Raw genomic sequence first — 23,473 nt, 5'->3', positions numbered from 1 at the left:
AGCCCTGCCCCGACTGAATGCTTTGTGCTGCTGCTCATAAACTGCACTGTGCTGCAGCCGTAGCGTCGCTGATTGCATCTTCCTGCTGATTAGCTTATTGCTTCCAATTGCCAACGCCATCACATTTATTTTAATCATGCTCATTTCCTGTGTCAGTCAGGAGAAGGAGCAGGGTGCAGGTGTGGGAGGAAAACTGTTTGCCAGGCTGAAAAGGACAAATGCTTCTGCAATGAAATACTCAAACTGTTGCGCAGTTCACTCTGCTGTTTATATTGAACTAAGAGGAACAACCAGGGGAGAAAGGGAGCAGAATTTCCCTCTGACTAATGCTGCTGGATTGTGCAGGGCTGCGGGGGAATTGCCAGGCAGAGAAACCATCAGGAGGAAAAGGAAATGGAAAAGGGAATCTAATTATCCATCTGCAAAGACAGACGTTACCCTGAGGCAGGGCCCAGCCTGGGGCAGGCTGAAGTTTGTGCAGATCAGTCAGAGGGAGTCTGGGGTCGTGGGGAGCCAGGTGAGACCACATGGGTCAGCAGAGGGAGGGTGGGAGAGCCTGCGGGCCTGAGGGCTGCAGGAGCCCCCTGCTTGGAGGGCTATGGCTCTCAGGGCCTGGGGCTGGTGTTCCTCTTGCTGGATGCCTCCCAAGATTGAAGTTTACTTTTGAGCACTGCCTTTTTTTCCTTAATTAATGGAATTAAAAATGATTTGGTGAGCTAAGAGTGGGCTCATTCTCTTTTCTTGTGAGCATCTCCTACTACTCCTAAAGTTACGTTAACTGTAGTTGGGAGACCAAGAAGTTGGGAACTGTCCCAAGGCAGTTGGCTTGTTTTCTCCCAGTATTATTTTGGGAGCCTTCTGGGAGGTCAGAATGATTAAAACACCTTCTTGCAGGGCTGGGAGCATCGGTGAGATGGGTGTATTGTGGATGAACCAGCAGCATTCCTGCCTGATTCCCTTTGATACCCACTGCTTGTTCTGCAGGGCCCCGCTCGGTGTGCTCAGACTGCCTTCCCCAGCCATGCCCTCAGACCAGCCCTACTGGTGAGTGTCTGATGATGCTTGGAGGCCGTGATGTCCTCTCTGGTTCAGGATTCAGCCTCTTTGGTAGACAGGCCTGATCCTGCATCCCTTACTCACATGAGTAGTCGTCTCTATTTCAATGGGACTACTCGGTGAGTAAGGATAGCAGGATTGGGACCACTACCTATAACTCTGAAGTGGACCTTCTGTAGGATCCTGTCCTGAAATTTTTGCTGTCTGTGCATGTAAATGTGCATCGCGAGCTTTCCAAACTGCTGATGTTTTTGGCATTTGGACGGATAACTTGAGAGCTGGAGAAGCAGTGCCCTTCTGTTTCTGAGGATGTCACCACTAGTTTCCGTTCTCTCTCTCCACAGGGCTCCCAGCCCAGCCATTCCTAGGCCATGGGACATGATATACCTGTTTTTCTCCCAAGTGTTCCTGTTCTGGCTTCCCTGGGGCAGGCGGGGCCCAGCACTGCCTCTGCTTTTCCCAGCTGTGGCTTTGAGATGAGAGGGAGGGAATCTATGTCAGCCTGATTCATGCGGCAGATTTGGTGGAAACAGAAGGAAAGAAAAACAGCAGCAGTGCTGAGGGAGTGCTGCAGCCCTTCTGTGCTGCTTCTTTTCTCCTTCTGTCTGAATGTGTCAAATTTGTCACCCCCATCCTTTGCTAAGGTCTTTGTTGTGTTTGCAGTGGAAGGTGCCTGTGACCCTACGTGAAGCAGAACCAATTGCAAGCCTGATCCAAACACTGATAGCGAGTTGGCCGTGGGCAAGGCAGCGGCTGGTGGTGACCCCAGGCGGCCTCTGTGGGACCCACTGTCTGCAGGTTTACTTCTCCCTGCCAGGAACGTTTACAGCAGCAGGGAGCTCTGCCTGCAAGTGGCTGTGCCTCCTCCACCTCTGTCCAATTAGTTGTATTTCAGATGATCCTGAACGGTGATCAGAGGTGCTGGGTGTGATAGAAGCTGTGAACTTGCTCCAGAGGGAGTCAGAAGTTTAAACAAGTGGGAATTGTTGGACCGCGGTCCTTTTCAGAGCTGGAAGTGGAGGAGTCACACAGTGCCTCCTGGGAAGCTTGGGGCAATTCAGGTGGAAGCAGGAGCACAAATACCTTTAAAATGCAATTTGATAGATTTCTGGAGCGATTACGTGACAAAACAGCTGCGCTCCTTGAGTAAAAAGTGAAGTTTGACCTGAGAGGCTGGCAAAAGAAAGGAAATTTGGTTGCTGTGCTGATTGTGCTCATGGCACTGTGTGCAGGAGATTAAGCCCGTGTGTTGGGAACTTTGCAATGCTGGCCTGCTTTTTTCTGAGCATAAAACGATAAAGCCTGGCTGGAGCGTCAGGGCTCTGATGCTCTCCATGACCACATACCTAGAGTTTTGCTTGTAAGTTCAAGGTTTAATCATCAGAGGTTAGATCAGCAAGGCATTTTCTCACTCAGGTGAGCCTGAGTGCTATGCAGGTGATGGAGCAGCAGTCCGAACCCCGTGAGATTTACCTGCCCATGGCCAGCACTGACTTTCTGCACAGCCAGACAGAGGCACGGGAGGAGGCAGCAGGACCACAGCTGGACTCAGCCCTGCCTGCAGGGGTGGCATCTGCAGTTCTTCTGCCTCTACTGCAGCGATCAGAGTGGGGAGCATCCTCCTGCCACAAACAAACTGCTTCTCTGGCACTACCTGTCCTGTCTTGGTAGAAAGAAGCCAGGAACTGAATTTTCCTTCTGTGGGGAGTTCTGCAAATAGCTTTGCTTCAAAGGAAGAACTACAAATGTCATGATGCGACCATGCTGACCTTATGGAGGTGTGGATATGCAGAGCTTCACCAGCCCTCTGTACAGCCCTCTGTGGGCTGAAGGTACCTGTTCCCCAATGCAATTGCAGCTGCTCACTGAGAGCAGAGCCGGAGCACAGCAGTCCTGAGGCCAACTCATTGGAAAAGCCACGCAGAGAGCAGGCCTCCCTGCCCCAAGAGCAGGGCTGTCGCTGTGGGTGGAGCCCAGCCAGCACCGTATGTATATTTAGTCAAGGACAGAATTTCCTCTCCCCGCCCCATCTCTGATCTGTGCTGTTTTCTCCTTGCCCATCATCGCGTTGTTTCTGCTCCTCGCTCGTCACGTTTGCAGCCGCCTGCACAAAGCGCTGCGCTGCGTGCCGCCGTCCCTCCATTGCCTCCCCTGGGCTGTGCTGCGTGTTTCCTGCAGCGGCCAGGAAACCTTCCTTCGCTCCCAGCCCCGCTGACGGTGTGACAGCACAGCCCTGCGTCAGCCATGGCTCAGTGCTGCTGGCGGAGCACAGCTCCTTGCCCTTTGTTCCTGGGCTGATGGTGGGCTGTGCCCCGCCGATGTGAGGCCGATGTGCTGCTCTCCAGGAGCATTTCTATGCTGCCCAGTGGTGAATTCTGCCTTCTGTGAGCTGACATCTAATGCTGTGAACTAATGTATTTTCTCTCCTCTTCTCTGGGCCCATCTGCAGCCCTGCAGGCTAGAAATCCCCTGTAACAAAGAAGAACGTAGGACAGTGATGCTGGTGCCCAGCTGCAGCTCTTCCCTCACACCATGTCCCCTGCCCAGAGGGGCTCTCACCAAGCTGTCTTCTGGGAGCCAAAGGAAGAAAGCGCTTGTTTTTGCTCTAGATTCCCTGCTGAGCTGTCTGCGTGGGGAGGTAGGGGTTATCAGAAGGAGCAGAGGCAAAACAAGGCTTGGCTCGGCTGTCTTTGAGAGGTGGACCAACCTGAGCCTGTGGCTGTGGGTGTGCCCTGCAGTACATCAGTGTGATAGAAATGTGTTCTTTCCTTGGCTCTTCATCTCTTGGAAAGGTGGAGGAGGCCGAGTCAGACCAGACAGCCCTCCTTGAGCATTTTGAAAGCCCTCATTAGCCAAGAGCTACCTTCCTGGGTTCCTTTTCTCAGTGTGCTTTCTGCATTCCCGGGCTTGGCGTCCTAGCTGGAATTCCTCCCTGGCTGCCGGTCCTGAGAGCCGCGTGTGCTGTGGGAGACAGCAGCTCCTTGTTCCTATCTGCACTGTCAGCATGGTTCCTAGGGCCCTGTGGTTTTGTCTCAACCAAATCAATGTTGACTTCATCCATGATCCCACCATAGAAGAATGCTCCTGTTGGGTGCGGGAGGCTCGCAAGGACGCAGCGCTCTCCCTGTGCCCAGGCTGACAGATGCCTGTGGTTGGTGGCCGTGTGGCCTGCGGTCTTCAGGAAAGCGTGTTTCAAAGCATGAGAACTCATGGAGGTTGGAAAGGGTTTGGTTACAGCTATTGTGGTTTACAGTGTGGAAGGCCATGTGACACCTCTGTGTTGTCAGAGTGAGTTTGAACGTGTCTCTGCATCCCCGAGCCATCGCTCCTCTTGCCTGGCACAGAGCATGGAATCTCTGCTGCTCCTCAGCTGTGCATGAGCTGCAGGCCGTGGTGATGGAGCGCTCCAGGCAGGGAAGCAGAATCAGATACTGGGAATCTAAGAGAGAAAAAAGGTGTCATGAGCATGGCCTGACCTACTGCTGAGCTGGGAGCAGTACAGCACTGCTTGCTGTAAGCGTTATCTGCTCCCTAAAAACATCCCCACCTCACAGCAGGGAAGAGCTGTCGTGTGAGGTGGATCAGGTGCCTGTTCTGTCAGAAGTGGCAACTTTTGCCTCACACAGATCTCCATCCAGGTTTCCTGAGTAGTGTTACACTCAGAAATGACTGGGAACAAAATCCAGCAAGTGGAATTTAAGGATGCTGATGGCATTCTTTGATGTTTGGCATGTTTTTGTCTTACATTTCCCAGCCTTTAGGACCTTTTACTGCAACTTCTGAGGTCACCTTTCCTCAGCTTGCAGAATGGCAGTGGAGGTAACACACTTTGTCCGTTTTCTTTTCTCCCCATTTTCCTCCCCTCCCTGTAACACAGTATTGTAGAAACCCAGGTTCTGAGACCTTCCTGCTCTTGCAGCAGCTCCCAGGTATCTCAGTACTTTGTGGCAGAGCCTTGTGACAGCTGCATGGGGGGTGGGCCCTGGTGGATGCTGCGCTGGCAGTAGCTGCCAGAAGGCTGTGGGGGGCCGTGAGGCAGCAGAGACTGCGGGTAGGAGATGGGCAGTGGTGTAAAGCAGAGCCTTTGTTCTTCCTTGCTCACGAGCAGGAGCTGTTCAAGAACCTGTGTGTCGAGCTGCAGGTTCATCCAGCACCGCCGTCTTGTGTGACTTCATTCTACGTGCCAGCAAATTTACTGCCCAGTTCCTGGAGTCGTGTTGTTATGAGGTTATAAGATTTGTTTGTTTCAGATAAATTCCTTTGCAGCTTCTGTGGCTGCACAGAAAAGATGAATTGCAGATCTGATACTGTAGGCTCCCAGACTTGAAGGTTGCACAATTTTTCTGTGCTGAGCCGTTGCTGGATCTGCGTGCTTATCAAACACACAGGTATTTCTTGATCGTTCGGAGCCCAACGCTTCTGCACGCGTCGGGATATCCGAGGGCCGCTCCGGCCGGATGAGCGGAGCCGGGAGAGGGGCGGCAGCCGTCGTGCGCGGAACTGCGGGCCGGGGACGGAGCGACAGCGGGCGGTGCGTGCAGTGCCGGCCCCGCAGGCGGCACCTCCCGCGGCACGGAGGGACGGCAAGTCCCGGGGCGCTGCCGTGGGAGCCCGCAAACGTCGCCGCTCCTCGCCGAGCCGCCCTGCGCGTGTGTGCGGCCGTGGGCGGGGGGCTGCCGCATGGGTTTAGCGAGGGCTGGGAGGGAACGCATGGGTTGGGTGTTTTTCTTCTCGGCCCGCAGTGGCTGGCTGTGCCGCCGGCCGCGGTTATGGATTCGCTCATTATCCAGGAGCGGTTAGTGGAGAGGCTGCTTTCCCCGCGGACGCAGGCACAGCGAAGCCACCCGGCCAAGCTGAAGGTACGGGCATGTATTTATAGCGGCACGCGGGCGGGGGGAGCGCGGTGCCCGAGCGGCCGGCCGCTGTGCGACGGGAGCCCTGCGAGAAGCGACGGAGCGGAAGGAAGGAGGCGAGGAGGAGATGGCCGGGGGCGGCGGAGGGAGGGGAGGGGAGAGCGGAGCCCTTGGGCAGGGCGGGCGGACGGCTGGGGATGCCGTTTCCGTGCCGTTATCTCGTGCGGCGATTCTCTCTTCGGAATGGCGTGCGCGCCTGGGCAGCGCGGGGCACGAGCGGTGTGCGTGCTTTGCGTGGCCGCGTTCGGGCTGCGCTTTGCAAGCCCGTTTTCTGCGGCAAACGCTGGTGGGCGAGCAGCTCTGCTGGTCTCTCGTACGTAGCAGCGGGCCGGAGGAGGCAGATGTACACGGGGCTGTTGGGGCTGGGAATTCATCGGCTTTCTGGCAATGAAAGGAAGCGAAGGGCACTCTGTGCTGAGGGGAAGGGCCGTGCTGGCGTGTGCAGATGCGGATGTGGTGGCCGTGCGGAGGAAGGACCGCCGAGAGGAACCGGGCGGCTTCTGCTTTCCCCGCTTCCCTGAGCTGGGAGCCGCCGCCCTGCAGCTGGCAGCGCGGTGACGCGGTGCTGTGAGCGTGAGCTGGGCGTTCAGGGCCTGGCTGGGCCGGGGGCATCGTCAGGATCCCAGCACAGCCTTCCTCATTTGCAGGCTTAGCTCCAGAAATAGAGTGGGGGCCATTCTTCAAATTTTCTGTGGTCCTGTGGTGTTTAATTTTAGCACTTTGGGATGCACTCAGCAAGCCTCATTTATCTCCAGGATAAATGGTGAAGTTGCATGATGTCTGCTTCTCTGAATAGCACAGCCATAAAGGAGATGAGGAAAGACTCAGGGGTGATGGAGACTTCTCTCATACCTACCTCTCTCCGTGGCTGTAGGATAGCAAATACCTTGGTAATGGGGATCTCTGCCCTAGGCAGGATCAGGGCTCAAACCTTCTGGTTCCTTGGCTCGAACCAACAGGGAGAGCATGGCCTGCCAGGAGCTGAGCAGCTGCCTGGGTGATGGAGGATGCAGGGACGCAGCGTGCTGAAGGAGGCTGCAGACATGTTTTGCTTGGCGTGGGGAGTTTCTGTTTACAGCAAGCTCCCAAATGTCAGCAGTATCTTTTGGTGGGCTCTGCTGTGCTGCATGCAGTGTGTCCCCAGGCATGGGACAAAGGCAGCGCGAGGAGGGCTGCCAGCAGCACAGCTCCCATCGGTGCTCTCCATCATGTGCATGGTGGCTCTGCAGACAGCATCCATGTTGAGTACTAACAAAGATTGAGCCACGTGGGGCTTTCAGCAAGGCTAGCACCAGGCTCAGGAGGTTACTGGGGCTTCTTACGTGCCACACTGATTTTGGCTGAGCTTCCTTGCCTGGATGGAGCATGCATTGTGTCTCAAAGCTGAGGTGCGTGAACCGTGGGATGCTCTGGCTGTGGTGCAGGGGCCAAGGTGTTCTTTCCCAGGGGAGGGCTGTTAATAGAGTTGACCACTCCGCACTGTTTCTCCTGCATTTCTCACCTTTTGCTCTGTGCACGTGATGGTCATTGGTTGGGTGGGGGAGACAGAGCTGGGGATGGATTTTCCCCCGCAGCTCCAGCTGCCTCCTGTCGTGGGAGGGAAGCTCTACCCTTGAGCTTGTGCTCAGCACTGCCCTGCTTTGTTGCAGAGGAAATGGTCACCTGAGCCACAGGAAAAGGGCAGCATCCTGTGCCAGCTGGGATTTGCATTTATCATGAAGCATCCTGATTCTACACAGCTATGGGGAAGCACCAGCAGTACAGTAAATCCACGCTTTCTTGGTTGGGCTGAACAGAAACAAGAGATCAGGTTCAGCCAGTTACACCTGGCTGAAGTAAGCAGTGTTGCACCAGAGATCTCCACTGTCAGCCTTTAGTCAGCATTTAGTCATTTTTTAGTTGAAAAAAACAAAGAGAAGAACAGCAACACACCCCAAGCCTCTGCCGTGGTGTTATTGGTCTGTGCTCAGTGCTGCTTCACGTGTAAAGTCTCTGGACAGAGCAGGCAGTTTTTCTTCCAAGGCTGCTAAAAGTCAGCACAGGTCCATTCCCTGTGCCCAAACAAGAGCTTGGCTGTGTGAGAGCTTCTATTTGTCCCCATTTCTTCCTAAGGTCATTTGCTCCATTCCTTCTGGCCTTTCTGGGCTGTGGGTCTGGCTTCAAAACTATGCAAGAAAGAAAGAGTTTGTCAGGGTCTGTGTTGCTCCTTGTGTGCCTTCAGTGCCCTTGTGCAAAGCACAGTGTTTCTGTGGGGGTGGCTGCAGCTTTTGTGTGCTCAGGGAGTGGGGACTGTGGGGCCAGAACTCATTCTCTGGCAATACCGTATGTAATACCCTCCCCAAAGGCACCTTGCCAGTGTACTGAATAATTTTGCATCACCTCACTTTCTGTGCTCCTTGAGCTTCCATCTCCTCAGAAATAACACTGGAGATTATTCCGGATTACCTCTTACTCAGCCAGGAGTGGCTGTGGCAGAGCAATAAGCCCCTCTTGGCTCAAGCAGAAGCCGAACCACCGCGCCTTCGGCTGCTCAGAAGCCCAGGGGCGCTAATCACAGAGTCCAGCTGCACAGCTCTCTGTGGGGAGAGATGCACAAATCATACAATCATAGAGCCTTTCAGGTTGGAAAAGACCTCTAGGATCATCTGACAGCCCATCCCCACCATGCTCACTGAACTGTGTCCTTAAGTGCCACATCTCCATGTTTCTTGAATGCCTCCAGGGATGGTGAGTCCACCTCTTCCCTGGGAAGTGGCTGTGAGCTGGGAGAGGTCCCTGAGTCCTGAGGATGTGTGTGCCATGCCTCACGCCGCTGCCAAGGCAGGGACCCACCTCTCCTCCACCCCTTGGCTCTGTCTCGGGGCTTTTCAGCTCTTCTGAATCCAACTCCCTGTTGCTTGAGCAGGAGCGGTGGCACACCCTGACCTGCTTCTGTCCGCCTCTGCCCTGCAGGACCATGAGAAGCAGTACGTGGGCTTTGCCACTCTGCCGAACCAGGTCCACCGGAAATCTGTGAAGAAGGGTTTCGACTTCACCCTGATGGTTGCAGGTGAGGCTGCCCGTGGTGGGACAGCTGGGCCCTATGGTGGGCACACAGCGTGGGCACTGAGCGTGGCTTCTCCCCCAGTGGGGTTGGTTTGGGTGATGAAGGTAGGGCCAGATGGGGACTGAGGGGGAGAGAGGAAGAGAAGGGAGGATGGAGGAACTGCAAGAGCACGTTTATATGAGGATTGAGACATCTTGCAGCAAAAGTCCTCCCACTGCTGGAAAAATGTAATGCCCATAAACAGCTCTTGACAGCTCATATCTCTCACTTCCTCTGCCTCAGAATTTTATTTGTAAGTCAATTAGTGGGTCACGTTGCTTGCTTTTCCCTCCTTCCCTTTGCACTTTGTCAATTAGGAGAGTCGGGTCTGGGCAAATCCACGCTCGTGAATAGCCTGTTCCTGACAGATCTGTACAAAGACAGAAAGCTCCTCAATGCAGAGGGTAAGTTGGGGACAAAGGCGGGGGGGGTAAACAGGTCCTTGTATCCACAGGTCCACCCTGTCCTAGGGCCTGGCTCCTTGCTTCAACAGCAGCTACAGGCATGGCCTGATCACAGCCCTGGCCATGTTGCTGTGGTCTCCTTTGCTGACTGTCGAGGCACTACTAGTATTTCAGCAAAAATGGTTTGGTTGTAGGGTTCTTCAATTCCATGAAGGCAAGATAAGGCTGCAGAGCAGCACCATCCCTTTGGGATGAAATGCTGAGTTTTGTCTTTTGTTCTTGGGTGTTGGAGTGCAGTAGAGATTCCCCTTTCCAAGTGATTGGACAAAATGTTTGGAACATCTGGGCTGCAAGCAGCATGACAGTTTTTGTGTCAGAGCTCTGCCTGCTGCCAGCCTCCCCTGCTACACCTTCCCTGAGGCTCCTTTGAGTACGATCAGGGCTTTTTGAAACTCCTGTTACTCCCTGTGCTCAGTGATAAGGGGAGCCAGCCTGTTGTGGGTGTGAGTTGGAACCCCCACCATTACTGCAAGGCTTTAACTCATGTGCTCCTGTTCAAAGAGAGAATCAACCAGACAGTGGAGATTGTCAAACACACAGTGGACATTGAGGAGAAGGGTGTCAAGCTGAAGCTGACCATAGTGGACACACCGGGCTTTGGAGATGCTGTTAATAACACTGAATGGTGAGCAGGCTGCAACTTGACCACATCTGTTTTCTGTGGATGCTTCACTGAAAGGGGCTCTGACAGTGGGGATGGGATGATGCACCATAGTCCCTAGGGACAGCATGCTGTTGCACACATGGTTTGGTTTTGATTGAACTGTCCTTCTCAGCTGGAAGCCCATCACTGACTACATCGACCAGCAGTTTGAGCAGTACTTCCGTGATGAGAGCGGCCTGAACCGAAAGAACATCCAGGATAACCGAGTGCACTGCTGTCTCTACTTCATCTCGCCCTTTGGGCATGGGTGAGAGCTGCTCCGGGGATGGGGCATGACTCAGGCTGGAGGGAAGACCTTTGTGCCCCTGGGTTGCCCTTCCGTTGTTCATTTGCTGTCTGGCTGTTGGTGCAGATGGAGAACCACCCAGCTGCTGCCCCTTGACAAGCATAGCCTCCTTCCTCCTCTCTGACAAGGCAGACTGCCCATAAGCAGACAGAGCTGATCTCCCTCAGGTCTGCAGTCTGGTTTTGAAATCAGGAGAAATAATGCCACACAGTGTCTTCCTATCTACCTGAGCCTGAACAAGGGGTAGGAAAGAGAATTTTAAGTTGTCTTCAATCCCTGCCAGGCCTTGCTGGCCTGCGTGCCAGCCTAGTCCAGAACAGCTGCAGGAGATGTGCTGGCTGCCTTCGACAGAGGACAGCTGGTGGGAGGCCAGGGCTGTGACCTGGGCAATATTTAGTCTGTAAGGGGAATACTCAGCCTCTGTCTGCACAACAAGTGTCAGCATCTGAAGTCTGAGACAGCTTTCCTGCAAATGCAGCCCTAGCTGAAGGCTGCCCCGCACTCTCGTGACAGTACTGTCCTTTTCCCTCCTTTTTGGGGATAGTGGGTGAAGTGGAAGAGGCTGGAGGGGGGAGCTGCTTGTCATGTCCTTGCCAATCATGTCCCTCCTCATCCCTGTTGCAGGCTGAGGCCTGTGGATGTCGAGTTCATGAAGGCTCTTCATGAGAAGGTTAACATTGTACCCCTGATTGCCAAAGCTGACTGCCTGATCCCCTCAGAGATCCGGAAGCTAAAAGAAAGGGTGAGATGTGCTTCTTCCACATACCTGATGTGGTGGCAGGGATGTGCTGAAGAGGGAGAGTAGTAAATATGTAAAGACAGATAGTGTATGTCTGTGTGTGTGTGTGTGTGTGTGTGTGTGCAGTATCTGCAGATCTAATTGCAGCATGTGAAACGTGAGAAGGGAAGTGGTGTCTTCGGAGAGGCCAGCTCTACAGGAAGCATCAAATCCCTTCCCCATCTGTAGGCAACAGCAAATCCATGATATTAAACCCATCATTTCTGTATTGTTCAGTGGGGCATCTTTTTGTTCTTGTTTTGCATGGACTCAGATCCGGGAAGAGATTGACAAATTCGGCATTAAAGTGTACCAGTTTCCTGAGTGCGACTCTGATGAAGATGAGGAGTTCAAGCAGCAAGATAGAGAGTTGAAGGTAAGGAACCAGTTCAGTGAGGGACTGGGAAGTCTGGCTCTTGGGTATGGTGGTTGCTCTGGAAGGATCCAGAGCTGTCCTTTCTGTGCCAAAGTCCTGTACAGTGATGCTGGTACCCCGGAGGCAGCCTGTATTGGTTCACATAGTAGACAGACTGGAGAAGGGAGCTTGATGCCCTTGCTGGTGCCATGAAGTGTGGAATAAAGACATGGGACTTCAGGTGTCCCACTAGGTGGTGTCAGTCTTTCCCTGGTGTTCCCTGGGTGTATGTTTGAGAAGAAGGCTGAGTTGTATGGCATGAGAAGGTCAGGCTGGGAATCGAGCCACCTGCAGATCCCAGTGCCTGAGGCTTTTCTCTGTAATTGTGTTGTGGTGTCCCATGCATGTGTGGGTGTCACTGTGTCTTTCCCTTCCTCTCCTGTTCTCTGCCTGAGCTTGGCCCTTGGAGGAGGAATCTGTTGACAACCACAAGCTCAGCATCACCTCTCTTTCCAGGAAAGTGCTCCTTTTGCTGTCATTGGCAGCAACACAGTGGTAGAAGCTAAAGGCCAGCGAGTCCGTGGACGTCTGTACCCATGGGGCATTGTGGAAGGTAAGTGCAGTGCCTGGAAGCTGGCACTGTGAGCATGGGGCAGGGAGGGATGGGGAAGGACACAGGTGGGCCTGTAGAGCAGAAACTGCAGTGGGGAATTCACTTTTGCTTGGCCTTGACCAACTGTACTGCTTCTGGCACATAGGAGGGTACAAAGTAGGGTAGAGTAGGTACTGTGACCTGCCTGGTGTGTTGAGCACACAGCAATCGCCGTGCCTTCAAAGCTATGGTGTGCTGTTGCAACACATGAGCTGGGTGGAGCCCTGCTGTGGGGCTGGAGCACTGTGTGTAGGTCCTTTCAAGCAGCAGTGAGTCCTGGAGGGAGGACTGGAGGCTGTACTGCCACATAATGCATTTGTCTCTAACTGTCTCTAACTGTGTCCTCTTCTAAAGGCAGAAATTTCACAAAGTCCCTAATAACCTTGGAATGACTTTTGCTGCTATTGCTGACACCCCTGTGTTGGCACATTGCTCTATGGTCTTGCAATTTTCAGTCCCAAAACCCTGTGTGTTTGCTTGTGGGTTGGTGCCAGCTGCTTGGGATGCCCAGCTGCTGGCTCTTTTCTCTTTCTGGCTCTGGAGTGGGCTGTACATGTCTGAATGCTGGTAATTGGCAGAAATGAGTTTTGTCAGAGCTTCCCCCAGTCCTTCAGAGAAGTAAACAGAGATTGCCAAATCAAGCACACAGCTACCAAGTGCAGCACTTCCCCCCAGAGTCCCCAGGGCTTCCTGGGGCCTGGCCGTCCTTGGTAACAGCAATCTTTCAGCTCTCCAGACTGTTGCCTGCTGGTAGCTTTGCTCCTCAGGGGCTGACTCAAGTTTCCTACTGGAAACCACCCTGCCTATAGTGGCCTTACAATCAATCTGAAATTCTGAGAGAATGACCAATTTGTCTCTAGCAGTTGCTGCCCATAATAATAACGTAATAATGTGTAATAATGACATCCTATGTATCTGGGAGCAGCACCCTCTCTCAAGGCTCTACTATATGTGTTTAATTAATCCTCTTACCCAGAAAAAGTCCTGGGAACACAATGACCTCAGCAGCCTGGCCTCAAGGCTGACAGGCACAGAGCATCACCGAGGCCTGTGCCAAGGCTAGGGGAGAGTCTTTGGCACAGGGAGTGGGAGAGGGGGGCAGGATGGGGAAAGGGTCCTGGGTAAATTTTATTTCAGGCCTGGGTTCTGGGAGGTGAGAAGGGACTCCCTGAATGGAGCTGGTGAGGTGTGATGTCCAGGTGCTCATCTGTTCTTGCTTCTGCAGTGGAAAATCAGGCACACTGTGACTTTGTGAAGCTGCGGAATATGCTGATCCGGACACACATGCATGACCTGAAGGATGTCACTTGTGATGTCCACTATGAGAACTACCGAGCTCAGTGCATCCAGCAAATGACCAGGTGGGTCCCTACCCGCCCTGCTTAGGAGTGGCAGAGGAATCCTGTTCTCTGCAGAGCTGGGGTTGCTCTCAGAGCTTGTATGGGAAATGGCACTGGAAAGTAAAATAGCAAATCCAAGTTTGTCTCCCACAGCCTGAGATTACAGCAGGGATGTTGCTGAGAATCCTTGTTCCTGTTCAATGAGTCCTGCATGGATCTTGGGAAATAGGCCTGGAGAAAAATGCTCTTTAGAAGAGCTGTTCCTATTGCTGGCTGAAATACATCCAGCCTAATGAAACGTGGGCTAAACTGTCTCCCTGGTGGAGATGAAAACTGTGTGCGCTGCCAAAGAGGGAGGTGTTTTCCAACTGTGGTTCCATCCAGAAGACAGTGTGACCCTTGGGGTGCTGCCGTTTCTCAGACAACAGAGCCCAAGCAATTAGCAAGTGCCTTACGCATCTCCAAAAATTTCTTTGCTTTTGACTTTCTTTGCATTTTATTCTCTCTGATTTTAATCATGGAGATCAGAAAACACTCATGGGCTTTTCACTAGAAAGACTGAAACATTGATGACAAGTTTTAAGTGGATTTGGGCTCCTCTGTTGTGAATCATTCCTTTCACTTGCTGCCTGAAATGGCTGGGTGACTGTGCTGCTGCATGGCAGAGTGGGAATAGCTGCACCTCAGCAGGGAGCACCCTGTGTGTGTGCAGGTGTGCAGTTGGCATGCTCTGTTCCCACACAGTGTGTCCCTGTGCTTTTGCATCACAGAAGAGCCTGTTTTTTTCAGCAGTGATAATATGGAGTCCCAAAATAAGTATCTGAAATGCTAGAGGTCTGTGAGAAGTGTCACAGTTGCTATTTAGACAGGCTATGTGTCTATTAAAAGAACAGTGTGATAAAAAAGCAGTAGCTTAGCTAAAGAGATGCTTACAACTTCGATGCTATTTCTCACGCAGTGGCCGGTCCCTTACCAGCGAAGTCTTGGAAAAACACTGTGGCCATTTCTGTCAGTGGGATAAGGTTTCCTAAGAGAAACTGGGGGGGATGTACCAAACTGCAGAGCTGGAATTGATTCAATAAGGAGCAAACAGCGACTCCGAGCGGTGAAAGCCCGAAAGTGCTAATTTGAACTTCCAGCTTTTCTACAAAGGCTCCTCTGACTTTCAGAAATCATCTTCCTTTTTCCCCCTGTGTATGTTTTCCCTCAGTGTTAGCCTGGACTGAGTTTTCTCTGGTAGTTATCCAGGAACTTCTACTTCGAGAACTTTTGTTGGCCGTACTCTCATTTTGCACCTGAATGCACCCTACACATCTTTGCTGGACTCCCCACAGGCTCTGTGCGTGGCCCAGCCATCCTGAGCTATAACTGACTGTGTTTTGTCCCTCTCTGTCTCTAGCAAACTGACTCAGGACAATAGGATAGAAAGCCCCATTCCTATCCTGCCTCTCCCAACACCAGACACTGAGACGGAGAAACTGATCAAGATGAAGGATGAGGAGGTGAGAACCATTTCTGCCTGGGCCTTCTTAGTGCTGGAATCTGACACGTTTCTCCAGCATTGCCCCACACAGGCTCTCCTGGCGCTTCCCACTCCTGCCTCCCACCACCACGGGCTCCTGGTTGATTGTCTCTTCTCTGTCTCACGCAGCTGCGGCGGATGCAAGAGATGCTGCAGAAGATGCAGCAGCAGATGCAGGATCAGTGAGATGCAGGTACTTGGAGGGCAAAGGGAACCCCCAGCGACCATCTGAGGCCTGCCAAGAGCTGTGGATGTTTGAAAAGAGGTTTCCCATTGTATAGAGACTTGTGGGCAAGAGCTGCATTCACATCCTCTAATTTATTTAAAAGCAGCAAGGCTGGCTTTGCAGCCAGCTGGTTTGTGGAGAAGGCTGTTCACTTAACTGTTTACTGATGTGTATTTCTTTTTTTAATAATTCTTTCTTTTTTTTTTCCTTTTTTATTTTATTTTATATATATTTTTTAAGGGAAAATAGACTAGGGAGTCTCTAAGGCATCCTAAAAAAAGAAAGAAAGAAAAAGAAGAAACAGGTTTCCCTTTTCCATGTACTAATCTCTTGTTTGGGAATGCTCTAGTATTTAAAGTCCTGGTTTCTCTGGTGTACGAACTTGAAGAATATCTGTGTCAATGCACGTAAATGTTTACTCCTGACTGAGGTGCTGTGCCCCCTCCCCTGCTCCCCTTGTCTGGGGCCAGCACAGTTGTGGTCAAGGCAGCCATTCCCTCCTGGGAGTTCAAGCTGTGCTGCCCAGAGTGCAGGGCTGGGGGGCTCTGTGTGCACTGAGCTGCTCAGGGGTCCTGCTGGTTGTCTGCCCAGGTTATTTTGCTTTTTTCCAATTGGTTGATTAGGTTTGTTATTCCTACCAAGAAACTCCAGATCTTTACACTGAGTGGCAGGGAACTGAGTCTCTCAAGGTTTGTTAAAAGAAACAGCTTCCACTGCCTTCAGTTGTGTCTTTCTGGCAGAGAGCATGAGTTATTGAGGACTGCCTGTGAGGAGGAGAGATGATGGGAGTGGACACCTGCCCAGCCTGCCTGCCCTGCTCTCAGCCTATGGGGTTGGGGTTGACAGGAGCACTGTAGCTGGAAGCACAGCGCCAGCAGTAGCTGGGTGATGGTATTCATGGGTGGCTCTGACTGTCCAGCTGTTCAATCTCCAGTGCCTGCAATGAGGAGCACCACAGCAGCTGCAGTTCCTGGCTGGGCCTGCTTTGGAGAGAAGCACTCAGGGCTGAAAGCCTGGTAGCAGCCCACATTTCTGAGCTTCTCCTAAGGAAAGGGGCAGTTTCTAATGCCTGTACCAGAGATCTGCCTGGCCAGACAGGCTGCTGAGAGAGCAGGAGGTGGCACGGGGGCTGTGTAGGTCAGTGTGGCAGGTGACAGGAATGTTGCTGTACATGGCTGAGTGCATCCCAGCAGACTTGGCACTTCCCCTTCCCCTGGGACACAACCTTTCTTCCTCTCCCTGGCTCTTTTCTGTCTCAGTGCTGGGAAAAGCGATGGATCTGCTGGGCAGAGATAAGAGCGCTCTTTGGGCAGCAACTTCTGTCCTATTTCTGTTTCTTGCAGTATTTTTAGCTCTTAGCACAGCCAGAGGAGAGCTCCAGAGTGTGATGTGCCTAACAGGGCAGGACTGACCAGCAACACTGCCGCGCTCACAGGGAATCAGGGGCTGCTGGAAGGAGAGGCATTTGGCTCTTACCTCCAGTCCAGGGAGTGCTACCATGGGATGGGCCCTTCTGCTCCTTTGGCTGCCAGCCTAATTTCTCTGTTCCCATTCTCCATTTGTGTCAGTTCCCACATCTCTGGCTTTTTACAGTAGATCTCCCTGTGCACAAAGCACAGTATTGTCCAGGAATACCCAAACCCTAAATTCTGTTTATTGGTGCTGTGTTTCTCTGATTCTCCCTGTTGAGCTTTAGAGCTCTGATCAGGGCTTTTCCAGGAGATGCAGAGGCAGGTTCCAGTTATTCCCTGTATAGAGCCTCTGATCAACCAGAGCATGGGCTGCAGAGGAAGGAAAGAGATCCTGACACTGTGGAAGGACAGAGCAGGAGTGGAAGCCCACTGGCAGGAACGTGCAAGCTGAGTAAGAGCCGTGTCCAAGGCAAGTCTCTCCTAAGCAGCCTTCTGCAGCCTTGGGAGTCAGGAAGTGAGGATAAGCTCAGCAGGACAGGGGTGCAGGCAGCTCTTCTGGCTCAGTGTTTTTTTCTTTCCTTCTCCTCTGTGTCAAACTCATAAGGGACAGTGGAAGTGCCAGCCTAGGAGAGGGAGTGGGTTCAGCTTGTCTTCAGTAACATGCCCAGTAACAGATGCTTAAGGAGGAAATACAGCCTTTTTCCTGCAGTGCGTTTGCCTGAGCAATGGAGTAGTCTGAGGTAGGAGCTTTCTAGAGGTTTTCTGGGGTTGGTTTGCAGCTGCTGGAAGCAGGGGGAATGCTGAGTTCTCAACTTTATCCATGCTAGTGTAACTGGAAGCACTTTGCAGTACCTGTCCCCTCTCTTTTCTCACGAGTCTTGCCTGTTAGGATGTTCTGTTACGTTTGAGCCCTGTTTAGCTAGAGATAGTGCTCTTTAAAATAGATTGATTCCCAGGGAAAAAAAACAACAATAACAACAAAACTCCAGACCTTTACTCTTTAGCATGTGCATGCATTAGCATGCGTGCTGGTGAGAGCACAGTGTCTGGTCACAGGCAGACAGGACTGCCTGAGTGTGCATCTGCCTTGTCCCTCCGGGTGAGGGAAGTCTCCATCAGCTCAGTGCACATGGCTCCTAGATCAAGTTAATAGTGGCAGCTGTGTTCTCTACAGCGCTGAACTCTTCAGCTACCAGCTGGCAAAGACGGTTTGAGCTGCTCTTATTCAAAACACGTAGGAGTGAGGCTCTACAGCTTCTACAGATGGGCAGAGGTACTGAGATCTATGTCCTGTATAGAAGGTTCCCTGCCCAGAGCATCAGAGTTGGGGGGCTGCCTGGAAGTGGATTAGATTGATTTTGGAGGGCATCAGGGTCCTGGACTGGCTTAGAATGTGACACCTGTTTATAAATGAGGGCTGTTTTGTACTGTTGCACTGAGCTGCACAATAAGCTGAGAAGATAGACCAGAATAAGTGCAGCTCAGCCGTTTGATTTTGGCAGTGAGAAGTGTGGATAGGAAGGCAATCTAACACCTCCCCCTGCACACAGCTTCCATAGTCTCCAATGCAACCCCTGCACCCCCAGGTACGTTCTCACACTTCTGCCAAGCTTTGCCCAGGCAAGCTAGACACAGCAGGGGCTGCATCCTGCTCAGCAGAGCGGTCTGTCCTGTTGGTAACACCATCTTAGCCCATCTGCCTGACTGGGGAAGGAGTCGTGGCATGAGCTCCTTGTGTGCTGCTGCTGTGCTGGCCCTGCCTGTGCTGTCCTTCCTGCTGCCTCCCCGCATGCCTCCTGCTAGAGAAGGAGGGGCTCTCACTTCTTGTGCTGTGCAATGGCATTCCCTGCTCCTTCTCACAAACCCAGCCGTGCTTGCTGTAACACTGGCTTGCTTCTACCATATGACTTCCTCACCCTTCGCTCCACTCCTAAGCTCTTTGTTTCCCGTCTGTCATGTTAGGTTATTATAATATATTTTTTGTAAATTTCTGTTTGAACATTTTGTCATTGTGGAGAAAAAAAAAAAAGAAACCTTTTAAAACATATCCATTTTATTAAATGATCATTGTTATTATTAATAATGTTTACTACCTGAACTGATCAGTGAAATAAATACATTCAAAAGAACAACCTATTTTTGTTTGACTTTCAGTCTTGTTCAGCAGCATCGATGATGCATTATGGACAGGAGAGGACACAAGGACTGTTTGTCCTTTTATTCCGTTCCGTCGGAGCAGGCTGCAGGCAGGCACGTGATTTCTGGACTGTGCTTATGTCAGAGGCTAGACAAGCTGATCCCGAAGTTCTCCTACTTTTAAGCTTCCCCTCAGAAGCTGTGTAAATTGGCAGTGGGTGGCTTGGTGGGATCCAGTCCCAGGAAAGTAAGTAACCAAAGAAGCGCTGCTGTGTCCGTGCTGTGTGCAGAGCCAGCCAGGCTCTGGATCGGCTCCGTGCCACAGCTGGCCTGAGAGCTGCTTGTGAGAGAAAGTAGCACTCAAATGAGGTGTGGATGTGCTGAGTGAACTTTCTCTGTTGTAGCTGAGCTTCTTCCAGGTAGAATGCAGGAAAAAGTGGGTTCATTTGTTAGCCCTGGATCCCTTTCCTACTCTGTCTGCCTGCCACAGTGAAACAACCGGAATGATCTGCTCCAACCTACTAGAAATCTAAAGGTTAATTATTTTGTTTAGAGCATCACAAGTATACTATGCCTTGGTTAGGGCCAAATTCTACTTTTGTTTGCAGCCCAAACTGTCCTAATATCAGTGTTCATTCTGAGTGTTTCACATTCCGAAGCTGAGCAGAAACAAGAAAGTAATTCTGGTGGCCTTAGCCTCTAGCATAGCCAATGCTTAGAGTCTGGCCTATGGGAGAAAAATGTCTGTGAAAGTGTAAGAACCTTGACAAGATAAGATGCTGCTGAAATGTCCTGGGTATATTTTTGACCCTTGTACATAAGTTGAACAAATAATTCTTCAAGTATTTAAATAATGCAACTTCTGAACGAAGGATGTGGTCAGTTTTTCTCAGTAATGCTTGCTGAGTGCTGACAACTCACTTAGCCTATCAAAAGAGCAGACCCTTGGAGCACTATCTTCCCCAGCCTGTCATCCTTCCTGTGGAGCCAGTCAGCTTTATTTTGGTGCAGACAGTGAAATGACAAGAGCTGTGTGTTACCTCTAGCAGTCAAGAGAGGATGGAAGCACTCGGAGGACTTTCTCCTTGGCTCGATTACCAACACCAGCAGGATCTCTGGAGAACAGTTTCTTTCAGCTGATGTCCCACTGCTTATTAGGAGTAGACCTGTCACTGTTTGAAGAGAAACATCAGGGACAACACACTGATAAGTGCTAGGGATCGCCACTCTGCAAATGCAGCCTTTGTGATAAAATGGAAACCAAAGACCATAAAGCTCAGGGACTGCAGTACAATTTGGTAACATCAGCTTCCAGGTTTAAGTGCATTTGGAATTACTACTTTTCTCTTGAGACTTTGTGTTGTTTCTGTTGGAATGGTGTCCTCTTTTACCTCCTTGTTTGGTCTACATGGTTCTATTAGCTTGTTCCAAAGGGCCAGAGGATAAAGCAGGGCACTTGGAAGCACTGGATTCCTCAAAGGGTGCATATGAATGCATTAGCTGGCTGTTAACTGGGCACAGCTAACAGCTGTGCTTTTTTTTCTTTTGTATTACCAAGAGCCAAAGGCTCCAAACTGAGAAAACGTGGAGGAAGCTCTCAGCCACTTACAGTAGTGAGAGGCAGTCTTCACCCTGCAGATATTTCGTCTGTACAATAAGGAAGCATCCAGGCGCTGTAGTTTGCTGCCATACCTGAATTCAGTGCTCCGTTTGGCTACTTGTTACCCAGAGCAGCATCGCAGTTATTGCTGCTGTCAGCATCTCTGCCAGCAAAAGCATTTTTTGTAGCCAGGCCAGCTCCCACTTCTTGGAAGACTTGCCTAATGAAGACTCTGCTTCCAGCGGCATGCAGCAGACTTGCAGGAAGGCCTCATATGGGAGGTGTCCCTGGGATGAGCCTGACCCTTATCTTGTGAGCCAGCTGCAAGGGGATTATCTGGGAGCTCAGCTATGCAGCTGCAAAAACTGCACTGCCTTAAGACCTTTCTGTTGTATGTACTGTAAAGGCAGAAAGCAAGCAAGGATTGATCTACCTCGGTAAGTCAACCAAACTACCTTCTGCTCATTCTTTCTTTTCCCCCCCTTTCGTTCAGCTGACTGCATGGAAAACAGTGCCTTGTTGCAGGCATGTGCAGTAGTTCTCTTAAAAAAGTTTGTGTTCAGAGGTGGCATGAGGCTGCAATACCTCTTTTGTATCACTGGCCCTTGCCCCTCAGAAGGGACACAGCTCCAGATTATGTGTCTGCTGGAACAGTGTCTAGTATAGAAAATTCTGGGGATTTCCTCCCTCAGAGGGAGCACCCTGTGTTTACTAAGGACTATTTTATCGTGTCCATTCAAAACTGCGAAGACTATTTTAAACTTGTGGTAATAGTACATTTATTTCTGAATCTTCTCTTGCAGTTTGCATGAATAAAGCTTTGCTTACAGATGTATCTCAGAGCTATGATAAGTTTCATATTCTGATGACTTCCTGTCATCAGTTTTCAGAACCTAGTAATGCTTCTGCAGTAATGCTGAAAGTATCAGCAACTCTTAAATGCTTCTGAAGATGAGTGGAAATTAATTCAGTGGCAGCAGCTAAATCCAGCATCAATCAGCTCATAACCCCCTCAGGGCTGGAAAGACCAGGAGTATTCCTGCTCCTGTAATGAGAGACCAAGAGTTCTCACAACACCTTTTTTAACTCTGTTCTTTTCAGATCTCTATAGTCTTACAGTCTACTTGCCTGACTTCCACCTCACCCACTCTCACTGGGGGAGTGTTTGCAGGTGAAGATGAACAGTAGGATTCTCTTCTTGTCCCTCCTTGGCTTCCTCCCATTCGTGATACCTACGTGCCCTCCACCATGCAAGTGTGCCACCCACATTATTGACTGTATGTCCAAAGGCCTAACTGTAACAAAACTACCAGCGGCTTTCCGGCCGTCGGCTGAAATTATCAACCTCAGTTACAACAGGCTCACCTCTATTCCCAGCGGGCTCTTTGATAATCTGAAGAGCCTCCAAACAGTGCACTTGCAGGGCAACCCTTGGGAATGCAACTGTGACATCCTCTACTTGCGCTCCTGGCTGCAGTGGCAGCAGAACCGGACCTTTTACAGGGATGTGAGATGTGCCTCCCCAGCTCACCTTCAGGACCGGGTCATCGCTTATCTGGCAGAAGATGAGATCATCTCCACGTGCCAGTACTGGTACTGCACCCTGGCTTTCTTCTCTCAACTCATTCTCATCATCCTCCTTTTCCTCCAGGCTATCTTGGTCATATTCATCATTATCTACCTGCAGAGATTTCGGAGAACGACTGCTGAAGCCCGGAGCACCACCTGGGATCTGTATCAGCATGCAGATACCCAGTCCCTACAGGAGCAATAAGAGTTGTAAGAGTGAGGGTCCCCTCTGCTCGGGGTGTTGCTGTGCTGAAATCAGGTGGTGTACGAGACCCAGAGGGGACATTCAGTGCAGCATCTGACCCTGACTGCAGCCCGCAGCAGGACCTGGAACTGATCAGACACTTGTTCTGTTTCCAGGGAGCAGATCTTATGCTTCTTACTGCTTTGAACGCTTCAGTATGGCCTTCATTGCTTTGCTTTTGCTGAATTGCTGAAAGCAGTTCTGTTTCTGCCCAAGGAAACCATAAATTGCATCAAGCAGAATGACCGCAGCAGCGCTCGAGCTGCTGGGGTGCAGTGCTCCATCCATCCGCGCTGGGTATTTCAGCCGTGCTTTCCCTGTGCTCGTGGTCGCTCTGTGTGAGGCCGGGGCAGAGGTGAGCAGTGAGCGGGATGATGGAGGAACGCATCTCGCGGTGCAGGACCGCCTTGCTCGCCCTGGCAGCTTTCCGCTGCCTCCGTCAGCAGAACAGAACGGGTGTTTCTTCCTGCCCGCGTATTTTGTAACCTTCTCCTCGGGCAGCGTTTTTAGCCTCCTGCTGGTTTTTAGTACTGACTTCAACGCGCCCCGCGTTCCTACTGAGCTCCCGGCGCCGCGCGGAGCCGGCTTTGAGCCTCCGCTGCGCTGCCGTGCACCTGCCCGCTGCTGCTCACCGGCCTCCGAATCGTTTTTGTAGCGAAAATGGAATAAAATAAAGGTGAACTGCGCTGTAAGTGGCGTTTCTCGGCATCTTCTCGGCCTCCCGCTCGCGCCTCGCTCCAACGCAGCTGCAGCTGGGCGGAGGCGCCGTGCCGGGCGCTGCTCCTGCTGCTCGCGCTGCCGAAGGGGCACGAGGCGCCGGCACGCGCCGAGCCCTAACGGCCGCTAACGGCTGCCCTGAGCGGGGCCGCCCGCAGCCTCGTCACGCCTTCGGGCCGCTGCAGGAGAACGGCGAGGCGGAGGAAAGGAGCCGGGCCGCCCGCTGCGATGCGGCCGAGGAGAGGAGCGGCTCTGCCGCGGCGGTCCGTGCCCGGCCCCGGGACGAAGCACCGCGCCGGGCAGCGCCGTGGAGCCCCGAGCGGGGAGCGGCGCGGAGCGGCCGGAGAAGGAGGAGAGCTCGGCGTGAGGTGAGCGCCCCCGGGCGGAGCTCGGCCGTGGCGGCCGCTGCCGTGGAGAGAAGGTGAGGCCCTGACAGATCTCTGCTTGTTAAGTA

The 23,473-nt window shown here is 52.0% G+C and overlaps 2 protein-coding genes across 6 annotated transcripts in view; both read left to right on the top strand.

Moving 5' to 3' along the window:
• Nucleotides 1-18,889, top strand: part of SEPTIN5 (septin 5) — a 35,622-nt gene extending 16,733 nt beyond the window's left edge. For 2 of the 5 annotated variants that reach the window (XM_048964564.1, XM_048964565.1), the window contains 10 exons: nt 8,922-9,018; nt 9,372-9,458; nt 10,020-10,143; nt 10,295-10,429; nt 11,093-11,210; nt 11,521-11,622; nt 12,118-12,214; nt 13,479-13,614; nt 14,993-15,095; nt 15,245-18,889. In XM_048964564.1, the coding sequence (XP_048820521.1) occupies nt 8,922-9,018; nt 9,372-9,458; nt 10,020-10,143; nt 10,295-10,429; nt 11,093-11,210; nt 11,521-11,622; nt 12,118-12,214; nt 13,479-13,614; nt 14,993-15,095; nt 15,245-15,301 (1,056 nt within the window). In that variant the 3' untranslated portion in view covers nt 15,302-18,889. Of the gene's footprint in view, nt 1-5,311; nt 5,445-5,620; nt 5,916-7,312; nt 7,358-8,921; nt 9,019-9,371; nt 9,459-10,019; nt 10,144-10,294; nt 10,430-11,092; nt 11,211-11,520; nt 11,623-12,117; nt 12,215-13,478; nt 13,615-14,992; nt 15,096-15,244 lie in introns of those variants that run through there. The other 3 variants (XM_048964567.1, XM_048964563.1, XM_048964566.1) reach the window with 3 other exon arrangements.
• A 119-nt stretch (nt 18,890-19,008) lies between these two features.
• Nucleotides 19,009-23,028, top strand: GP1BB (glycoprotein Ib platelet subunit beta). The gene is made up of 2 exons (XM_048964574.1): nt 19,009-20,926; nt 21,591-23,028. Exon 2 carries the CDS (start codon nt 21,667-21,669, stop codon nt 22,261-22,263), a length of 597 nt encoding a protein of 198 aa, XP_048820531.1. The 5' UTR covers nt 19,009-20,926; nt 21,591-21,666; the 3' UTR covers nt 22,264-23,028.
• The last annotated feature ends 445 nt before the right edge of the window (nt 23,029-23,473 follow it).

This window comes from Lagopus muta, chromosome 17, assembly GCF_023343835.1.
Source record: "Lagopus muta isolate bLagMut1 chromosome 17, bLagMut1 primary, whole genome shotgun sequence".
In the NCBI taxonomy this organism is placed as follows: domain Eukaryota; kingdom Metazoa; phylum Chordata; class Aves; order Galliformes; family Phasianidae; genus Lagopus; species Lagopus muta.
Note: the sequence above shows the minus strand (reverse complement) of the source record. Positions and strands in the feature narration are given on the sequence as shown.